Raw genomic sequence first — 15,530 nt, forward strand, 5'->3', positions numbered from 1 at the left:
TTACATTATATGTAAACTGGTAAATAAAGTCCAAAGGATTAGTGACCTAAAAATGTATCTAAACATATAACTGGAGCTCCTTATTGGCTTTTGCTTTGCATATTATTTTCCCATGGAGCATTGCCAATAAGTCTCAATACACAGCAGGTCTCTTTAAGGAGAGTCAGTAACCTGGCTAAGCTGCATTCAAGACATCACACTCATCTAGCCAGGATCCTACTCCATACTGATGAGGGCCAAGCAACCCGAAACGGCTGTCTATGGATGGATATTTGTCTTGGCTAATTTGTCATGTCCCAAGGCTTGTCAAAAAGTCAGATTTTGACTCCTAGGGAGCCACTTACAAAAGGTGGCGATGCCGAGATGCATCTCGTTCCCTGGTTGATATCTCTTTGCATATGGTTTTCATATTGAAATTCTTGTATGGTAAGGGTATATTGGTACCTATTGTCAAGACTACACACAGTGACTATAGTTGTGACATTGTCACAGTGACCATAGTGTACTTTGTCTGCATATTATTGACACAGAGCCCAAAGAGGCATTTACGCTGCCAAAATGTGCTTTTTAGTACCACATACTGTCAAATGGAAATTTTAGTCAAGCTTGCCAAGAGCAAGGTGACTCACATAATAAAAATAAATATTAGTAATAACATAACATGCTATTAAACCTCAGGGGTTTATTTCCATTGCTTTAATATAGAGCATGACATAAGCACCAACATCTGAACGCTTCCACGTGTTGTAGAACATGTGAATTTCAAAGTAGAATAGAAAAACAATGGCCGCCTGTTGTTTAATACGCATTGGAGGACAGTCAAGTCTATATTATAATATTTTCTTGTTTGTCTCGCTCAGAAATTTGCATTGTCAAATATTTAAAAGGTAACATTTTCTCCAGTCCAAAATATTGAACAAAATAGTACCCTCTTAATGTACCTTAAAGGGGGTTGGCTAGTTTATATTAATGGCTGCCCATGTGCTGGTAACAGTACATGCATGCAGCTAGTAGTAAGCATTATTAAACTATAGGTACTGATGTCCGATAGTTTAATATAAATAATTCATGTTTACATGCAGGTCCCCTGACCTACGTGCTGGCGCTGGGCTGATGGAGGGTTCCATCAATCAGCAGCCTCCATTCATTTAACCTGGAGAAGGACTGTTCTTCCCCAGCGTAAGTGAATTTAGGTTGCTGTTAAAGTGTAACTGTCATGTTTTCATTTAAAAAAAAATCTATTTTAGCATATATTACTGCTGCAGCAGCATTATACGGCTGTTTTAACCTCTACAATATGAGGACCTTCTCAAGATGGCTCCTCTGCCAGTTCTCTGAGGCCAAAACTGCTTCCCCTCACTTCACATACACACTTGCTATAGCGAGCAGCTCCCTGCCAGCCAATCAGATTAGATTACTGAGAGACACACCTCCTTACAATGAAGCCTAATCCAGGCATGCAGTGTGAAGGATCCGTCTTCCTGTTTTCTTAGCCAGCGACAGACAAGACATAGCAACTGTCTTTTAAGGGAGCAGTGGAAAGGGACAGAGGACATTAATCAAAGCTGTTATTATAAGGTAATTACAGATCTTTTGACAATCATTGACAGACTAACTCAGGTATACATGCCTAGCTGTAATAACCTAGCAAATAAAAACAAATATGACAGTTACACTTTAAAGGCCATCTGTCAGCAGATTTGTATCTATGAAACTGGCTGGCCTGTTGCGTGTGCGCTTGGCAGCTGAAGGCATCTGTGCTGGTCCCATATATTTATATGTTCCCGCTTTGCTGAGAAAATGTTTTAATATATGCAAATGAGCATCTAGGAGCAACAAGGGTATTACCATTACACCTAGAGGCTCAGCTCTCTCTGCCACTGCTGCGCTCTCCACACTTTGATTGGTTTTAGTAAAAGGCGTGATCACGTTTACACTGCCTGGCCCTGTCAATCAAAGTGTAAAGGGTGCAGGAGTTGCAGAGAGAGCAGAGTCTGTTGCCCCTAGAGGCTCATTTGCATATAATGAAACTTATTTTTTCTCAGCAATGCAGGCACACATGAACATGGGACCAACATAGATGCCTTCAACTGCCAAGCGCACATGCAACGGGTCAGCCAGATTCATAGGTAAAAATCTGCTGACAGATGCCCTTTAAAATGAAACATTTTAAAGGGGTTCTCTGGGAATTGACAAGATGAAAATACTTAAATATTACTTTATTATAAATATATTACCAAATACCTTTCATTATCTATAATGGCTCGTTTTGTCTAGGGAGCAATCATTAGAAGAAATAAAATAGGCGCCGTCCTGTTAGTACACACAAAACCTCTCCTAATCACACAGGAGGACAAGTCACTTCACAAGACTGAGCTAAAGAGCGGCCTCATCCTCTTCTCTGCTTTGCTTGTAAGGGATTATGATCCTGAATACAGCCGATAAGATCTTCAGCTGAATCCCTGAAGGAATGGAGTTCATAGGAGACATGAAGTACAGAGAGGAGGTGGGGATGTGGATAATAATGAGCAGCAGCTCTTGTATGCAGTCTCCATTACCACAGCCCTACATTACCACAGTCTGTCCTGTCTGTCCATGCTGTACTTAATGTCTCCTCATGAACTCCATTTCCACAGAGATTCAGCTAAATATCATATTAAACTGTATTCAGGATCATAATCCCTGACAAGCAGAGCAGTGAGGAGGATGGGACAGTTCTGTGCTCTGAGTTAACTTGTCCTCTTGTGTGATTAGGACAGCGGCCATTTTATTCTCCCTGACGATTGCTCCCTGGACAAAATGAGCCATACTAACTAATGAAAGGTATTTCGGAATATATTTATAATATTTAAGTATTTTCATTTTCTTAATTCCCAGAGAACCCGTTTAAGGATACATCTAGTGTACTGGAATATAACCTTATTTAGATGATATTCCATAAAGCAGTCCAATTAATTTTTATTGAATTGCAGTCGGGATAACAACATTTTTTAAATCTGAATCGACAAAATTTTCATGGCCTGATAGGTTTATTTTGTTTAAAAAATATCTACTTCAGAAGAGCTAACATAATAAATTGTTAGGTGAGTTACACAAGTGGATCATCTAAATAATAGTTAAAGAAAGATGATGTGTGTTTTGAAATGGCCTTAATTCCGGGTGCTGTGGCATGTCTTGTAGGGGGCATCCAGAAAATATTGCTAAATAATTGCAGGGAGGAAAGGTCCTCCTCAACACTGTGCAAATCTTCTTTTCAGCTACATGAAACATTTGATGGAAGAGATTGCTGCTGAAGCAGGATGTACAAGTTATTAAAGGGTTCACTTACATTTTCTCCCTGCAGTGTAGACAAGGATCTGCTGCCCAGAAATAATGATTCGGTATGGGGACGAGCGATCACAATACAGAGGAGATGATTGCTCCCTGTAAATACAGGTCTCACATCCTCTAATGTGCAGATAATTATAGGGAACAAACAGTTTGTTCCAGATAATTGCCTGCTCAGTCAGTCTCTGTAAAGGGGTCTTTAGATTGTGTATGTCGATCATGGTGACTTCAGATAATGCAGAAATTCAGGTAGTCCCAAATGGCTCACTTTTTCTTACAACTGTATTTGTTGCCTTAGTACTTATGTTGTTACATTTTATTCACATTTCTTGCTTATTGGAATATAGATGTGTAATAAGTTGTTATATGACATATTCCTGTTTATTAAAATTCCATTTTTTCCCCCACAGTGAAGGAAGCAACTTAACTCCAGCACATCATTACCCAGATTTCAGATTCAAGACATATGCTCCATTAGCATTCCGCTACTTCAGAGAGCTTTTTGGCATCAAGCCGGATGATTACTTGGTAAGAGTTCTGTTTTATATTAATAAACATATTAACCTATATATTAATATTTGAAAATTATTGCATTTTATGTACCAATTATCTGAAACAAGGCGCCATTTCATTCCAATCCTGTTTAATATAGAGAGTTGGCAGTGTCTGAAACAATAAATATCCCTTCATGGCAGAAGCATACTTGGTGAGCTTAGAAAATTCTTTATAGTACAGGAAAACCATTTCACCTTCTCAGTTTTTCATCCTACTCACAATGCAAGGCTACATGCACCTGAGGCAAATGCCAAACCAGCGTACAGCCAACAGATATATCACCAGGTCCTCTTATACTGAGCATACCTATGTAGTGAATGGGGAGAAAGCCACTACCAGACAGTTATGGCAGTAGCTTCTCTCTGGAAAAGAAAAGGAATAGTTGAAATCCAGTTAGGAGACCTTTGCTTTGAACAATGGGGTCCTGGAGGAGACATCTAGAGTAAACAGTTGAAAAAGGTGAAGCAAATGCCTTATTCTATAAGACAATTGTAAGTGCAGTGGGCATGCTTCTACCATGCAGTTGGCAGCCCGAACATGTGTGACGCCATAGTCATTTGGGAGCTTGAGAAGGGCAGGAAAACAGCAAAAGATAATATTCTACGTGCATGCCACACCACATATATTAAAGATTTTTAACACTTTTCCCACTGTGCTCGATGTAGGTGGCAGCTCAGCAGAAATTAAGCCTGGCTTATTATGAGAGAGGACGTGACATAAGATGTGACAATGTATGCAAATTCTGTGCCAGAACTTTGGTACATTTTTAGACTGTCTAGTTTGCACTGTCAAAATTTTAGACAATACTAGTAAATCCGTCCGATTTTTTGCTGTTTATATAAAAAATGTCCATTGTGGTGTTCATATTAGAGGCACGTACATCTTTTCTGCTTTCTATTGTCTGTATAGACAGGAGAACAGGGTTCATGATGACGGCTACAGTAAATAAAGAGTAAAAAAAGTTAAAAAAAACGTAACTAGGGCAGTGACACGGTAGCTGCATACAGAACCTGCCTTATCTAGGCCTCAGCAACACAATGCAGCTGTCATTTGTCATGAAATCCCCCAATCTCTAATGATAGTGTCATAACTTTGCTGACCTTCCCCAGTCTACACAGCAGGATGGGAAATTGAGCTGCAGAAAACAGGACATTTCAGCCTACCGTGTGTGCCCCAGTGGCCAGTGTGGCCGGGAATTTGTTATTTAGAAATTGAAATAAAAAATTATAAAAACACCCCGTTTAAAATAAAAGGTGTTTCTGCTGATAATTTCTCTTATTATTCGTTCATTGCCTGTGTCTCTCCAAACGTCTCATCACCTTCACCTGAAGGGATAAGCTATATTGCGAGCAACATATTTCTATTCCATATTGTAAATTCTGAAGTCAAAGTAAGTTAAATGGCATTTAATATCCATGTTTGTGGGTTAGCTTCATGACGGACTATACCCTGGCCTAGTAGTTTAAGAAAAATGGGTTAAGAGCTAATTAAGCATCTGACGAACCTGTGGTCTTATTATAGTTGATATTTCTGAAGCCATTGATTATAGTAATTATTTCACAGAATGCTCTAATTACTTTTAAATACTCCTAAGAATATTGCTGATTGCAATGTAATTGACAGCGCTTATGAGATAATCGTCATGTTTATGCAGCCCATTAATAGCAAAATCTCATATGTCTTATAACCTTGACCTGAAACACTTCCTATAGATCCACATAAAAAAGTGAAAGTAAAGGCTGGGATGGCACGTTCTGGCCAGAATTCAGCAGGCATGCAAACGCAGTTTGTCAATGGTTAGGCATGGTTCGTAGCTAAGCAGAAGTTGTATCTGCAAAGCTGCACGGCCATTAACAGTGCAACATTTTGACTTCAATCAATTTCAAAACCACTGAAATCTTTATGTTTTGCGCCTGCACCACAGCCACATCATGGCCATAAAGTGTGAACCTAAACTAAAGCCACATGTAAAGTTCATTATAGCTGCCCTAAAGCTCAACCTGCAAGCAGATCTTGCAGCCTGTGAATTTACCCTAATGGATAAGCAAACCAGATGGTGGGTTTTACCAAGAGCGACCTATATGGTGTTAGACTTGGAAATGAATGTTAAATTCTTGACTCAAATAATGAAGATGTAAACATGCAAGATGCAGTAAGAGTGGGGAACAGGTATACCTTGTATCGTGCAATTCAATTTCTTGCTATGGGGCTCAAACTAATGGATATATTCTTGGCTTTTGCTTCAGTATTCGCTCTGCGGTGAACCTTTAATAGAATTGTCTAATCCTGGTGCAAGTGGTTCCATCTTCTTTGTAACCAGTGACGATGAATTTATCATCAAAACTGTTCAGCACAAAGAGGCAGAATTCCTTCAGAAGTTGCTCCCCGGCTATTACATGGTAAGGAAGAAGATATTATCACACATATATGAAATATGATATATCATAAATTACATTCTGTCTACAGTTGCAAAGTTATACTCCTCTCTAATTTTTGGTACTTTGGTCCCTCACTGATGTGTAGAACTGAGACATTTTTCCGAAGAGGTAAATACACATGTACAGCCACCTCTTAAACTAGATCCAATGAACCCCAACTGATGCAACCTTTCTATTATGATTGACACAATGGGGAAATCCATTTAACTCTATTACATGTCAGCTCTTTATTACAATGACAGAGCTACTGGTGTACATAGTGATCTGGAAATGTTCTCTATATCCAATACCATTTTAATATGGAGTGCTGGGGTAGCAAGTGCTCCCTCACTCATGGTCCATGATGCAGCCAGAGAGCAGCTGAACTAGATTCATACAGTGTCGTGGTGCAAGGACTTCATCCAATGACATACCTAGAAAAGAGGGAGCCCCAAATCATAGGACAAAATGGGTTCCTTGTTAAGCTACTGGGTTTTGTCAGTCAAGACAGAAGGTCTCCCCTCCACGTCCTTTCCATGAACCGTGTGCCTATTCTTCACCCTTTTCTTGTTAAAAATGAAGAGGAGAGTCCAACACAGGTTCTCACCACCTGTTGTCACCTCTTACTTGCACAAGGGTCCAGTAGCCCAAGGGTCCAGTAGCCTTAAGCACTTGTATTGGTGTCACTTGAAGAAACTATAACTTCTACAGATTTGGTGTTCTTACAAAATGGAGACAGTTTATCAATAGACTGGTTTATGCCTGCTTGGACAATCTAGGTATAATATACATAATTCAGTTTGTATATGCAGTCAATATTAACTTTGTAGGCACCAATGCTTGAGCACCTCAATGCCTGACCATCTCTGGCATGTGTAGTTTCCAAAGGAGTGGCTAAAATAACATAACACATTTGATAATCTAAATTATACTTGCTTTTATACTTTAAAGTGATGAATATCTGATTTTCTTCATCATCGCCAAGATCCTCATCCTATTATTTTTTTTATATAGAATTTAAATCAGAATCCCCGGACACTACTACCGAAGTTTTATGGACTTTACTGTCTTCAGTCAGGAGGTATAAACATTCGACTTGTGGTCATGAACAATGTATTGCCACGTTCCATGAAGATGCATTTCAAGTATGATCTCAAAGGATCAACATATAAACGGAGAGCGTCTCGAAAAGAACGTGAAAAATCCAGCCCCACATATAAAGACCTGGATTTCCTGCAAGACATGCATGAAGGATTGTATTTTGACCCTGATACCTACAGTGCATTAATGAAAACACTACAGAGAGATTGCCGTGTAAGTCCAATGCAATAGAACAAGAATTTTTCCATGTCAACATGTTATCTTGCTGGAAACCCCATTAATTTACTCACAAAGGGGTATACTTTACTTGGTATACAGCTAGAACCTTCAGTTGTAATGTGGCTTGGTTTGGTCTGGAATTTTTTCTAAGTAATGTATAATTGTGTTTTGGCTAATTGCTGAAGGTGGCAATACAAATTTGAACATGCTCGGCCGCACCTATTGTGCATCTGGGGAAGTCGGGAGGAATAGCTGTCAGCTGTACAAGTGTTTGGGCAACAACTATAGAATGTGTGTGGCCACATTAAGATCCATCATTATACTAATGATATATACGAATATGTTGTATTATTTACTTGTTCCTAAAGAGCTAGCAAACCTAGCAATTAATTAGTGAACACAAATGTGCAAGCTCCTGAAACAGGCTTTTAACAGTCTGGCAGAGAAATAGGTGTACACATCGTTGTGGTCATCTCCATTCTTGGTTGGAGTTTCTAAAGGGTCCAACAGTGCTAGCCATAGAGAAGGTAGTCTTTTCACTTTGCTCAAACCAGTTGTTCGCAAACAACAAAAACTGGGGGACTATTTTGGGAGCTTTTTTTAGACACATAGGGCCAGATTTATCATTAGCTCAGGTCAGAATAATGGAGTGAAAAAGTCCCTAAAAAATGCGCAAACGCTAAAACTGCGCACAAATTTGCGACTTTTTTCTGCTCTGCACTATGCTCGCCAGTTTTCTGAAAGTGGGCGTGTTTTCTTATGTAAATTAATCTCTAGACAGATTTACTATTGGGACTATTTAAAAATTCGTAATTTCACTCCAGTGAGGACCATGCTTATCTTATGAGACTTTTTAATAGAACATGCGACTTTTTCATTAAAACGTGCAACTTTTTCATAAAAACGTGCGACTTTTGTAAAGCTGCTTACTGACGGATAAACTGCTACCGTCAAACCACATTTATTACAGTCTTAAAGGGCCGATCATAAATCTGACTTGGCTAAAACTGACTTTAGCCATATGTGAAAGTGGAGTGAGCTGTCAGTCATGATAAATCTGGCCCACAGTGTTCAGCAGATTTGTGGAGCCTGTAGCTAAAAAAAAAAATATGTTTTGGGGAATTTTGAGCTATTTTTCCTTTTTACTTCAGCAGTACAATCACATTGAAAATTCAAGAGTGACAGTTTATATTTTGTAATGTATTTTATGTTTCCTTCTCCTGAACTCCCTCCTGTACTATCACTCAGGTCACTGCTTAAATCTGTATTTAGTGAAAATGGACTGCCTGCTCACTGAAGGATTAGATTACATAGAAGACTATGGAGAGGGGAGGGGGACGAAGGGTGGGCTTGTGGAGACAGGCATAGGTAGAGAGACTGACACAGATACTGCTGCAGATTTGTAAGTAATTTATTGTCTAAAGGTGCCTTTACACGGTCTGGGAATTGTGTAGAATATCAGGAACGTCCTGTTGTTCATCGGATGATCCTGTTGTTCGTGCAGGCATATCAGTTATTGGCTTCATGCACATGGCCGTTCATGCACATCGGAGCCACAATACCTAGTCCTTATAGCTCTCTGCTTTTATTGTGTCAAAAAAACGATTTGATACATATGCAAATTAACCAGAGATGTGTCCTGTATGTGAGATGAGTCAGGGACAGGACTCATCTCATGTTCATTTGCATATCTATCATATCATTTTTTTACACAATAAAAGCACACAGAGCTATGGGGACTGGGTATTGCGAATGTGCCAGCGGCCATCTAGCAACCCATGTCCTCAGCTCTATACACAAAATCCCGGTGACAGGTTCCCTTTAACTTCACTGCTGGATTCTCATCGCTCTGTACTGCTGTCTAATGTCCTCCATTACTGCTGCTTTTGATGGTGTGTTACAGAGAGTTAGGAAGCAAGATCCCCTTTTTTTCCATGTAAAGTGTGTGGAAAAACATAATTCCAGCTATTCTCCATACGCCAGATCAGAAAATAATAAGATTGCAGGCAAATTACAGAGGGAAAAACTGCTACAAATGCCAGATACAAGACATATAATTGTCCAAAATAGTGTTACTCCTCAGGTACACCCATATGGCAGCTTGTTCTGAAAGAATACCTGAAAGGACTTTAATAACAAAATGTTATCCTTCTTTAGCTATCAACACAAATGATAAAACCTCTTATATAGATTGATAATCCATTGTGAGTTTTATTGCTGCTATGATGGGATGATGTTATCTAAAGGGTAATCATAATGATGATGGTTGATGTAGAATTGGGATAACAGTATGACAGCTCTATTGTTCTTTTGATAGACCTAGATAAAAATGCCCACAGAACAGCATTACATTGATTAGTGTAATGGTTGATGCTCTAATTGAGACCGTACCTAATGTTTGATCCTCTACTTGAGGCCGAGCAGCCCGGTCTGACTGATGGTCTGACTGAAAAAGTTAAGCGACACTGTTTGCAAGGCTAAAAGTCTAAACAAAGAGTAGGTTTAAGAGTCTGGACAGGAAACAGATTATTTGCAGAGACTTAAAAAATGTAATCCAAAAAACAATCAACCTGTTTTTTTTCTTATTAAAAAAAATAATTACATAGAATAGTCACATATAGGCAGGTAATATGTGCTAAAAAAAATCTGTGTCTCTTTAGAGTTGGTCAGCAGCACATCTCCGTGCGATGGAACCATGTGAGAGGGGGACAAAAGATTTTTGGACAAAAGATCTTTCTTTGAAAGATGGATCCTTCGTCCATCTCTTGGTTTCATTGAACATGTATGGCCAGTTTGAACAACTGTAACCAAAATGTGTATGGCCGTGTCTGTGAAATGATCCGTCACCAGATGATTGTTTGTTCAACCATAAGCCAACTTCTATCTAATATGCACCTTGAGTCAATCGGACAGGAGAGATGGAGACATTTTTATAAATGACAATGAATTGCTATCTTTGTCATCCTCTCAGAATAATCAGGCTTTTTCAGTAAAAACATATTCAAGGTTACTCTTTCCAGTCTGTTTTTCACAGCTGCTCTGTAGCAGGAACTTTTTGTTTCAAGGACAGCATGTCTGTGACGGAAATCATTGCTTCTGTAGTTGACTAAAGTAGTTTGCGTTAGTTGCGTTTCATGATTATATATACGTCTAGCAAAACATGGACTAAGGTCTCTTTCACACGAGATTTCCGTCCAGCTGCGATGTGTGAAAGGATGGCGTCCAGACTGAATCCTGGACCAATCATTTCAATGGGTATGTACACACGAGCATTATTTTTCATTGATCACCTTTGTGTTCAGGAAAAAACGCAGCATGTTCTGGCGACATAGAATTGAATAGAGCTTGCGTGAAAAACGGAAGGCATCTGGATGCAATGTGCTTTGTACTGATGGTTTCTAGGAGATGTTGAGTCTTATTCTTCGGGTTTTTCTTAATAAGTGTGAAAACATGATTGCATCAGTGCAGAAAACCAAACTGAACGCAATCTCAGACAAAACTGATACAACTCGCATACAAAACCATCAGTTTTTCCCTTAACAGATCCTTACACAAAAAAACTGAGCAGCTACTGTTCTAGTTTGTCCATGAAGACACGTAAGTAACTACAAGTAGTTACGTCAATTAATCCGTCCGCAAATACTGAACTAAACACCGCCACAGTGTAAATAGAAACTGTTAAAGCCCCGTCTTCTTGACACGCACATATTGGGAAAGTGTAATACATGTATTTTAGATATAGATTGGCTAATGTTCTCCAGAAGGGAATGTTTAACATTAACAAAATCCTCAGTCAGCTTGTCACCGCATTACTTTATTATAGCCTTCATAGCAACAAGGATTAAACAGGAAAGATGTATAGGAAAATCTCTCTGGTAAATGGTAATTGAGGAATAGTATTTGAGATTGCCTCCTTATATTCCATATACACCTGAGACTCTGTGCACATCTTGTCAAAACCTTCCATCAGAGGTATACCGTACTTTGGGAGTATTCTACAGCTACAGGGTTTAAGAAAAATGAAAAAAACAATATCACTCAGCATACATTTTTTTTACTGGATGCAACAAGGTATGCCTATGTATACCTCCCTGTTGTATTCCAATAGGACACTCTTTTGGGATATGTTGAGTCAATGAGACCTTATGGACACATTTAGGATATGCGGCAGGAGGTTTCCCAGCACACAAATCAATCATAAAGTTCAGACAAAATATAAACACAGCCTTAAATCGGGTATTATTGATTTGGACTAATTATACATTTTTGGAATACAGAAGAATATTTATAGGCATAGACATGGTAGCATATTTCTAGGGTACTCCACCAATCTCTGAATGGGACAGTGCTGGTTAACTGTTTTTGGAGGCTGCCTGGAAAAGCAGCTGCATGGTCATATTTGCATCGCACGAAATTGGTGGTATACCCTTGAAGTATGCCACCAATGTCAATCTTGCAAGTTGTTTTAGTGCATATTAAGAACCTATATGTGAATAGAATTCTACTTCCTGTCCTTGCTCTTTAAAGGGGACCTGTCACCGGGATTTTGTGTATAGAGCTGAGGACATGGGTTTCTAGATGGCCGCTACCACATCCGCAATACCCAGTCCCCATAGCTCTGTGTGCTTTTATTGTGTAAAAAAAAAACGATTTGCTCCATATGCAAATGAACCTGAGATGAGTCCTGTCCCTGACTCATCTCAGGGACAGGACTCATCTCAAGTTAATTTGCATATGTATCAAATCATTTTTTTTACACAATAAAAGCACACAGAGCTATGGGGACTAGGTATTGCGGCTGTGCTAGCGGCCATCTAGAAACCCATGTCCTCAGCTCTATACACAAAATCCCAGTGACGGGTTCCCTTTAACCACTACAGGACCGCCGTACGCAGGATTGCGTCCTGCCGGCGGCCCTGCTCTTCTGGGTGGACGCATATACGCGTCCTCCCGCGAGAGCCGAGATTTCCTGTGAACGCGCGCACACAGGCGCGCGTGCTCACAAGAACGGAAGGTAAGCGAGTGGATCTCCAGCCTGCCAGCGGCGATCGCTCGCTGGCAGGCTGGAGATCCGAATTTTTTAACCCCTAACTGGTATATTAGACGCTGTTTTCATAACAGCGTCTAATATACCTCCTACCTGGTCCTCTGGTGGTCCCTTTTGTTAGGATCGACCACCAGAGGACTCAGGTAGGTCAGTACAGTCGCACCAAACACCACACTACACTACACTACACCCCCCCCCCCGTCACTTATTAACCCCTTATAAACCCCTGATCACCCATGATCACCCCATATAAACTCCCTGATCACCCCCCTGTCATTGATCACCGCCCTGTCATTGATCACCCCCCTGTCAGGCTCCGTTCAGACGTCCGTATGATTTTTACGGATCCACGGATACATGGATCGGATCCGCAAAAAGCATACGGACGTCTGAATGGAGCCTTACAGGGGGGTGATCAATGACAGGCGGGTGATCACCCATATAGACTCCCTGATCACCCCCTGTCATAGATCACCCCCCTGTCATTGATCACTCCCCTGTAAGGCTCCATTCAGACGTCCGCATGATTTTTACGGATCCATGGATACATGGATCGGATCCGCAAAACACATGCGGACGTCTGAATGGAGCCTTACAGGGGGTGATCAATGACAGGCGGGTGATCACCCATATACACTCCCTGATCACCCCCCTGTCATTGATAACCCCCCTGTAAGGCTCCATTCAGACGTCCGCATGCGTTTTGTGGATCCGATCCATGTATCCATGGATCCGTAAAAAATCATGCGGATGTCTGAATGGAGCCTTACAGGGGGGGTGATCAGTGACAGGGGGTGATCACCCTGATTACCCTGATCACCCCCTGTCATTGATAACCCCCCTGTAAGGCTCCATTCAGACGTCCGCATGCGTTTTGTGGATCCGATCCATGTATCCATGGATCCGTAAAAAATCATGCGGATGTCTGAATGGAGCCTTACAGGGGGGGTGATCAGTGACAGGGGGGTGATCACCCTGATTACCCTGATCACCCCCTGTCATTGATAACCCCCCTGTAAGGCTCCATTCAGACGTCCGCATGCGTTCTGTGGATCCGATCCATGTATCCATGGATCCGTAAAAAATCATGCGGATGTCTGAATGGAGCCTTACAGGGGGGGTGATCAGTGACAGGGGGGTGATCACCCTGATTACCCTGATCACCCCCTGTCATTGATAACCCCCCTGTAAGGCTCCATTCAGACGTCCGCATGTGTTTTGTGGATCCGATCCATGTATCCATGGATCCGTAAAAAATCATGCGGATGTCTGAATGGAACCTTACAGGGGGGTGATCAATGACAGGGGGGTGATCAGGGAGTCTATATGGGTGATCACCCCCCTGTCACACCCCCCCCCCCCCCCCCCCCGGTAAGGCTCCATTCAGACATTTTTTTTGGCACAAGTTAGCGGAAATTTTTTGTTTGTTTTTGTTTTTTCTTACAAAGTCTCATATTCTACTAACTTGTGTCAAAAAATAAAATCTCACATGGACGCACCATACCCCTCACGGAATCCAAATGCGTAAACATTTTTAGACATTTATATTCCAGACTTCTTCTCACGCTTTAGGGCCCCTAAAAAGCCAGGGCAGTATAAATACCCCACATGTGACCCCATTTCGGAAAGAAGACACCCCAAGGTATTCCGTGAGGGGCATATTGAGTCCATGAAAGATTGAAATTTTTGTCCTAAGTTAGCGGAAAGTGAGACTTTGTGAGAAAAAAACTAAAAAAAAATCAATATCCGCTAACTTATGCAAAAAAAAAAAAAATTCTAGGAACTCGCCATGCCCCTCATTGAATACCTTGGGGTGTCTTCTTTCCAAAGTGGGGTCACATGTGGGGTATTTATACTGCCCTGGCTTTTTAGGGGCCCGAAAGTGTGAGAAGAAGTCTGGGATCCAAATGTCTAAAAATGGCCTCCTAAAAAGAATTTGGGCCCCTTTGCGCATCTAGGCTGCAAAAAAGTGTCACACATGTGGTATCGCCGTACTCAGGAGAAGTTGGGGAATGTGTTTTGGGGTGTCATTTTACATATACCCATGCTGGGTGAGAAAAATATCTTGGTCAAATGCCAACTTTGTATAAAAAAATGGGAAAAGTTGTCTTTTGCCAAGATATTTCTCTCACCCAGCTTGGGTATATGTAAAATGACCCCCCAAAACACATTGCCCAACTTCTCCTGAGTACGGCGATACCACATGTGTGACACTTTTTTGCAGCCAAGGTGGGCAAAGGGGCACATATTCCAAAGTGCACCTTTCGGATTTCGCAGGCCATTTTTTACACATTTTGATTGCAAGGTACTTCTTACACATTTGGGCCCCTAAATTGCCAGGGCAGTATAACTACACCACAAGTGACCCCATTTTGGAAAGAAGACACCCCAAGGTATTCCGTGAGGGGCACAGCGAGTTCCTAGAATTTTTTATTTTTTGTCACAAGTTAGCGGAAAATGATGATTTTTCTTTTTTTTTCTTTTTTCCTTACAAAGTCTCATATTCCACTAACTTGCGACAAAAAATAAAAAATTCTAGGAACTCGCCATGCCCCTCACGGAATACCTTGGGGTGTCTTCTTTCCAAAATGGGGTCACTTGTGGCGTAGTTATACTGCCCTGGCAATTTAGGGGCCCAAATGTGTGAGAAGAACTTTGCAATCAAAATGTGTAAAAAATGCCCTGCAAAATCCGAAAGGTGCACTTTGAATATGTGCCCCTTTGCCCACCTTGGCAGCAAAAAAGTGTGACACATCTGGTATCGCCGTACTCAGGAGAAGTTGGGCAATGTGTTTTGGGGTGTCATTTTACATATACCCATGCTGGGTGAGAAAAATATCTTGGTCAAATGCCAACTTTGTATA

The 15,530-nt window shown here is 40.8% G+C and overlaps 1 protein-coding gene across 1 annotated transcript in view; it reads left to right on the forward strand.

Moving 5' to 3' along the window:
* PIP5K1B (phosphatidylinositol-4-phosphate 5-kinase type 1 beta) overlaps positions 1–15,530 on the forward strand; it is a 164,520-nt gene that overhangs the window by 101,644 nt on the left and 47,346 nt on the right. Inside the window, exons 5-7 of the mRNA XM_044272706.1 lie at positions 3,738–3,855; positions 6,129–6,281; positions 7,314–7,613. Coding sequence (XP_044128641.1) covers positions 3,738–3,855; positions 6,129–6,281; positions 7,314–7,613 — 571 coding nt within the window. The remainder of the gene's footprint in view (positions 1–3,737; positions 3,856–6,128; positions 6,282–7,313; positions 7,614–15,530) is intronic.

The sequence above is a fragment of the Bufo gargarizans genome, chromosome 1, assembly GCF_014858855.1.
Source record: "Bufo gargarizans isolate SCDJY-AF-19 chromosome 1, ASM1485885v1, whole genome shotgun sequence".
Taxonomy (NCBI): Eukaryota; Metazoa; Chordata; class Amphibia; order Anura; family Bufonidae; genus Bufo; species Bufo gargarizans.